This window comes from Ovis aries, chromosome 24 (assembly GCF_016772045.2).
Source record: "Ovis aries strain OAR_USU_Benz2616 breed Rambouillet chromosome 24, ARS-UI_Ramb_v3.0, whole genome shotgun sequence".
NCBI lineage: Eukaryota > Metazoa > Chordata > Mammalia > Artiodactyla > Bovidae > Ovis > Ovis aries.
This window is the reverse complement of record NC_056077.1, coordinates 800,550-807,522: the sequence shown is the minus strand read 5'-3', so window position 1 is coordinate 807,522 and position 6,973 is coordinate 800,550. Positions and strand designations below refer to the sequence as shown.

Here is a 6,973-nt window from a genome sequence, read left to right as displayed (position 1 = left end):
TTTTATGATAAGTACCTTCTTTGTCTTGTTTAAAGAATCCTTTCCTACCCCCAAGTTACTCCCTCACATTTTAAAGTTTTGATTTTAACAGTTAAGTCCTTGATTCAGTTTGAAATAGCTTTAGTATGGGCTAAATAGGTAACTTCATTTTTTGCCCATTTGGATAACCAACAGTCCAAGTGCCATTTCTTGAATTAGTCTCTCTTTCCCCCAGCAGTATGCAATGGCACTTGCCGTATTAAAAAAAAATCTATATATGCATGGGTTTCTGTTGGGTTTTTAATGTTAAGCGTTATTAACTTTGTCCTAATGCTTACACAATGCATTAATTTTTTTATTAATTACCCCATAGTAACAGTAACTATGAAACACCCTCCACAGGCCTCCCCCACGCCCACCCAGCCCACTGAGAACTGATGGAAATTTGTCTTTTTTGAGTGACCAGATGCTGTGCAGTTGAGAGGTTCAGAAAAATCACTTCTATCTGTTCAGAGAGGGGATCTGGATCCTCTCCAGATTTGAGTCCTTTAGTATGTAGATGAATCTCTCTGGACCCAGGCAGCCCCAGGGTCCTCGGTCTAGACTTTTAAGACTCCTGGACCTCACTATCCTTGAAATGTAAACACTTGGATCAAGATAACCAGCCTTTCTCCTCAGTACCTGGGCACCTAAGCCAGGCTGTAACTACTTGACCCTCTCAGAGAGAGAAGGCAAGTTATTATACTTTCGAACCACAGCAATTAACTAGACAAATAATTACAGACCTAATTCTCCACCAGGCTTCTCTGGTGGCTCAGATGGTAAAGAATGACTGCAATGCAGGAAACCCAGGTTCCATCCCTGGGTGTGGAGGATCCTCTGGAGAAGGGAATGGCAACCCACTCCAGTACTCTTGCCTGGAGAATCCCATGGACAGAGGAGACGGGCGGGCTACAGTTTATAGGGTTGCAAAGAGCTGGACACTACTGAAGTGACTTAGCCCGAATGCATTTCTTTTAAGTATGTGAAGAGTCTCAGGGGACTAGGGATTTCTTTGGAGCACTGAGAAATGGAGAGAAGTCTTATTTGCTCATAGCTTCTTTCTGGGATCAGTGTGTATTCCGGTGTGCTGGGGCCACACGATCGCGGTTACAATAAAGAGAATAAAGAGTTAAGGATCAAAGGAGAAGGAAGAAAATGGTCTGTGTTCAGATGCTATGATTATATTCTGAGAAAATATAAAGTTTTTTTTTTGTGTGTTTTGTTTTGTTTTTTTTAAGATATTCTTTAACAGGTTTGGGCTTCCCTGGTGGCTCAGAGGGTAAAGAATCTGCCTGCAATGCAGGAGACACAGGTTCAGTCCCTGGGATGGGAAGATCCCCGGGGGAAGGCAGTGGGCTACCCACTCCAGTATTCTTGCCTGGAGAATCCCATGGACAGAGGAGCGTGGCAGGCTAGAGTCCATGGGGTCGCAAAGAGTTGGACACGACTGAGCGACTCATTTTTCTTTTTTAAAACAGGTCAGAAATGTTTTCTTCTATTCCCAATTTCCTAATATCATTGTGAAATAAAATTAATATTTTATGACAAGACAAGAAAAATTTAAACGTGAAAAGTTCTTGTCTGCCCTTTGGCCCCCTCTTCCCATATGCTGTGCATTGTGTATCTGTGTTACACACGGACCAGCCTTCCCCTTCATGCAATACCAGTTCAGCCATCAAGAGCAGCATTCTCCCAGCACCAACAAGATAACTCCTTAAAAGATAACATTCTTTCTTGATCTTGTATAGGGCCGCATGACCTGCCATGATGACGCTTAGATCTGGTTGCCATGTAAATTGTCAATAATATGTCACTGATGAACATCCCTCTGTCTCAAAAAACTTATATAACTCTTCCTTGCCTTCTGACAGTTCTCAGAGTTTTCTGAGATGCTCTTCCTGGGCTATAATCCTCAAATTGACTTAAATAAAGTTTTTCGTTTCTTTCTCATGTCAATTGATTTATTCTTTGTCAACATCATCAACTTGCATTGAGTTTTATTAACTGGTTTTTTTTTCTGCATCTCTTAAGGTGATTATGTGATTTTTCTTGTTTAATCTTTTAAAGCAATAAATGCCATTAACCTTCTAAAGATAACTGATCCTTGTATTCCTAGATTAAACCAATTTGTTCATGGTCTATTACCCTTATACATGCTGCTAGATTTCACTTGCTGATACTGTGTAGAAGGTTTGCCTCTATGTTAATAAGGGAGGTTGGATTATACCACACTTCATTTTACTATCCTTGTCTAGTTTTGTTATCAGTACTCTATTGGCCTCACAGAAAGAATTGGGCAGTGACCTTTTTATATTTTTTGGAGAGGTTTGTGGATTGGAATAATCTGTTCCTTTAAAAAGTTGGGTTGAATGTGGTTTATCTGCCTGACTACGGGATGCAGTAATGGGCCTGCCGGGAAGTTGAGAGGCTTGTGAAATACCCAGAGGCCAATGGCCTCCCCATCATGGAATCCAACTGCTTCCACGACCCCAGCAAGATCCAGCTGCCAGAGGATGAAGACTGACTGGTTGCTGGAAGGCACTTAAGAAGCACCAGCTTCTCTACCCTGCCTACTGTTCTGACCGCTTCTTAGAGCACCTAATTAAAAGGACTTGAAAGTGTGAAGAGAAAAGTTGAGTTGAAAACCAGATTTTTCACCAGTATAAACTAGGTAGGCCTGATGCATTCTTTGATCCCTCAATTTTAAACTAAGATTTATTAATATCTTAATGCTGCATAAAATCCCACTTATTAGAGCGGGAAGGGACAGAAAGAAACTGCAGATAGTGAAGTGAAGTTCTGGGCAATGTTGAATGAAAAAAAACAGCAACACAGATACACACAATAAGACAGCAGTGAGTTCAGTCTTACTTAGGATTTACTGAAAACAGTAACCCTGAAGACAGTAAGCTCTGAACTTCAGAACTGCTCTGAAGAAGTGTGTGAGGAGGTCAGAATATAGTATATACATGCTTTTGTTTCCATTTTTACACGTTCACCATTTTTTTCCCTTTTTGCTCACCATTCCTTCATACATCTCAGACTGTCTTTTGAGATAATTTTCTTTCTGAATGGCATCCTTCACACATGCCTTGAGTGCAGACCAAGATTTAGTGCCGTTTCGGCTTTAGTTCCCCAGAAAGCAGAGCTTAACAGCAGCGCTTTGGTACTGTTTTATTAAGGGCTTCATTCCCAGGAAGTTAGGAACGGGAGGAAAGCAGTGAGGCATGGAAGGAGCAGAGCACAAATGAGCAGGCGTCACTGCCCCAACTCAGTGCCAGGCCATTGCCCCTTCGCGGTGTTATGCTGGGCGCCTTGCTTTCCCAGAGGACTGTTCCTGGGCTCTAGGTAGCCAGTGGGTGCTGGAAGTGTTATGGGAAAAGTCACAAATTTGTCTACCAAATTATACCTCCAGTTGGTCCAAGTTTAAGTTTTATCACCTAGAATATGACTCCTCTGTGCTGCTGATTTGCGCATGCATGGTCATGTCAGGCCTCAATGACAAGGGAAGCCTCTCGGTGGGGCAAGAAGTGCAAATTCCATGATGTGGCTACTGAGAGCAGTGGTGAGATGTTGGTACGGCTTCCCACCGTTGATTCCAAAGCCTTGGATGACTTAGGTATTGGGGACTGCAGTCAGAGGCTTCAAATATGACTACTGAAAAGTCCCATCTGTGTACACACAAGCTGGTCCTCAGGCCAGAAGGCAGCATCTGGGACTTCCCTAGCGGTCCAGTGGCTAAGAATCACCTGCCAATAAAGTGGACAAGGGTTCAATACTTGATCTGGGGAGATTCCACATTCTGCAGGACAATTAAACCTGTGCACTGCTGCCACCGAGCTCATGCTCCAGAGCTGCTGCCTCTGAAGCCCAAGCACCCTAGAGCCAGCGCTCTGCAGCAAGAGAAGCCACCACAATGAGAAGCCCACAGATCACAATTAGAGAGCAGTCTCTGCTCTCCAAAACTAGAGAAAGCTGGCGTACAGCAACCAAGACCCAGTGCAGCTAAAAAAAAAAAAAAAAAAAAAAAAGCATGTTTTTCCCTCTTCTTGAATCTGCATTGGCCTTTTGACTTGCTTTGACCAACAGATAATGGTAGAAGGAGAGTCCTCGGGGTCTCAGCCTTAAGAGGACCGACAGCTTCCACTCCTTCCCTGGGGCAACCAGCTATCACAGAAACGAGGGCTAGACTTCAGAATGTTATGATCTCACATCCAGAGATAGAAGCAGCATGGAGCACCACAGAGAGGCTGGGCATGTCAGTGCAACCTTCTTGGATCTTTGCTTAGTTTCACACAAGCAATTTTGTGAACCCAGCCAAACCACCCAGAGCAAGGAGCCCAGGGCCAGCTAATCCCTGCCTAAGCACCGCAGGAAAATGAGAAATAATGAATCCATTTTGCTTTACACTGTTATGTTTTGAAGTGACTTACTATACAGAAATAAATACTTGACCTTCTTTACAGTAACATGGATTTCTTGATATAAGGCAATGCTGTTCAGGATCCCATGTCAGTCAGTCAGGCCTCCTGCAGGCCTTCGGGTGTGGGGACACTGCAGTCAGGACAAGCGTGGACAAGATGTTCCAATACACGTCTGGAGACATGGACAGTTCCAGTGGTAGACGTTACGGTTCCCTACTGTCTGCTGTACGCATGTGTCAGAGGTTCACTGTCAGTCTTGGAAGTGGCCAGGCCACTGTGAACTCAGAGGGGGACTACCAGCAAGGAGTAGTCACAGAACCTAACTAATTCCACGCTCAATTTAACTTTCACAAAAGTCAGTTGTCAGGCACCATTTTCACAGGTGTCAAAAAATAGTCTGAAAGTAGCTAAATGATATTTACAGGTTCACGACTAGCAAGAAAACACGGGATTTATTTTCCTTTATTGCAGTTTCGCCTAGGTGGAGCTTGGAAGTTTTAGGCTCCAGAGCAAAATCAGGGAGGGAATTAGCCCCGCCCCCTGAGCAGTTTGCTTGCGTAATTTGCGCCACGGAACGTCAGGCCCGCCTTAAGACCACATTTCCCAGCAGGCCACGTGCCGGCGCCGACGCACTTCCTCCCGGCGTTCCTCGCGTCGAGAAGGAGCCAAGCGGGCTCGAGACCGACGGGACCAGCTTTCGTCGCCGTCGCCGCTGCCGCTGCCGCTGCTGCCACTTGAGAGAAGCCGTCGCGGCCACCCCTGCCGCTCCCGCCGGCCACCATGTCCGCCCAGGCGCAGATGCGGGCCCTGCTGGACCAGCTCATGGGCACGGCCCGGGACGGTGAGTCGGGGCGGCCGGCCAGGCGAGGGCTGGGGCGGGAGCGAAGCGAGGCCGCCGGGCGGCCTGAGGCGGGGGCCGCGACCGTCTGCGCCTGCGCGGGCACCCTCCCCTCCCCCGCGCGCCGACCGCGGGCGCCGGGCCTTTGTCTGAGCCTTCCCTGCCGGCGTGGGTCCCCGGCGGGCTCCTCCCTCGGAGCCCGTGCTGTCGGTGGGGCGCCAGCCCCCTCCCGGTTGACCTTGCTGCGATTTCTCCGCCCTCCGGCGGCCCTCGCCTCTCCTCGAACCGGGAGTCGGCGAAGGGCTGCAGCCAGCGTGGGCTCAGGTCGCTGGCAGCGGGCTGGCGGAGCTCCTCCACCCGAGGGAGCCGGATGGGCCTGGAAACCCTGCCGTTGTTGTTCTGTACCATTGTAAGGGGAGCCGTAAATTGAGCTTTTCTAACGTGGGTTCCTGCCGCGTGCTTTTCCAGCCCCCCCTTTCCCCAGCCACACTTGGAGAGCTTCTGTTTAGCCTGCGCTTGGCAGTCGTTAGGTAGGTTGTGCTGTAGGGAGGAACGCAATATCATGATGGTTGTCTCAGGAGAAAGCGGTTGGATCTTTGCAAACTATGTACCTGCTGTGGTTTGTGTTTTCTTTTCTACCGAAGTAATGAAGTTGTAAGTTCACACTGGCACATTCGCAGGGCTGTGCAGATTCATTGCACTTTATTTCATAGGTGAATAAGTGCTTTTTAGCTTTCTTTGTATATTGAGTTGCTTTTGAATTGCTTCCCATATTTTTATTTCATACAAACTGAACAATTGTGGCCCCTCTATTTTATTTATAAAGGTTCAGTGTATCTTTGCCTGCCTACATCAATCTGCAAGGGAGTTGCAGAAAAGCCTCATGTTCATCGAGCCGTGAGTCACAACCAATTTTTAAGCTGTTATAACAAAAAAGTGTTTGCTTTTTTTCACAAGTAACTTTAAAAGTGTAGTTTAGAAAGAAAACATTTTCAATAAAAAGACACTACATTAATCCTGGATGCTTGCAAATCCTGAAATATATTCCTCCTTTAGTTTTACACAGCTCTGTGTCATATACACAGATTAGCTTTAAAATCTGTCACATTCCACTTTGCCTTTACTTTTATGTATCATTCCCCTGACTTCCTTACTGCAGGTTGGGCAAGAAAACTTTTCCTTTAAAACTTTTCAACAGCGGGCATAAAATTCTGCAGCTGAGGTCTTGAAGAATGCAGATGGGTACAGTATTGTTGGAACTCACAGTGTGTATTGACTAACCTGGTTCCTTTTTTGCTTTTTTTCCCTTGGTATTGTCTTGTTAAAAGTGACTCCCAGGTGCCAACTCTTTTTTTTTTTAAGGGTGGGGGTTAAAGGGGGAGAGGTAGACTAAGTCTAGCTTATTTATCAGTCAGTAATAGAAAGGGAAAGCTTTCTTCATATAATTCTGGGCAAAATATTGCCTGTACATTTGTCTATAGCAAAATGATTAGTAAGAAGCTTTTGTTGGAAACTACCAGCTTTTAAGTCATACGTGGTGATTCATGGCCCTCTGATTAGCATGGGTTTTGGTATCTCATGGCCCACATGTATGTGTGGGGCTAATGGCCCTTTGGTGCTCAACATTTTACTTCTGACTCTTTGATCTCTTTGGCACAATGACGGAGTCAGATCTCATTAAGCGTCATTC

At 46.0% G+C, this 6,973-nt stretch overlaps 1 protein-coding gene across 3 annotated transcripts in view; it reads left to right on the top strand.

Annotated features, from left to right (window-relative positions):
- The first annotated feature begins 5,101 nt into the window (after window positions 1-5,101).
- LUC7L (LUC7 like) overlaps window positions 5,102-6,973 on the top strand; it is a 28,864-nt gene continuing 26,992 nt past the window's right edge. The window contains exons 1-2 of one of the 3 annotated variants that reach the window (XM_027962024.3): window positions 5,102-5,286; window positions 6,110-6,180. Coding sequence is in view for 1 of the 3 variants with exons in the window: in XM_027962022.3 (XP_027817823.1) it covers window positions 5,226-5,286 (61 nt within the window). In the remaining 2 variants the exon portion in view is untranslated. Of the gene's footprint in view, window positions 5,287-5,600; window positions 5,814-6,109; window positions 6,181-6,973 lie in introns of those variants that run through there. The other 2 variants (XM_060406188.1, XM_027962022.3) reach the window with 2 other exon arrangements.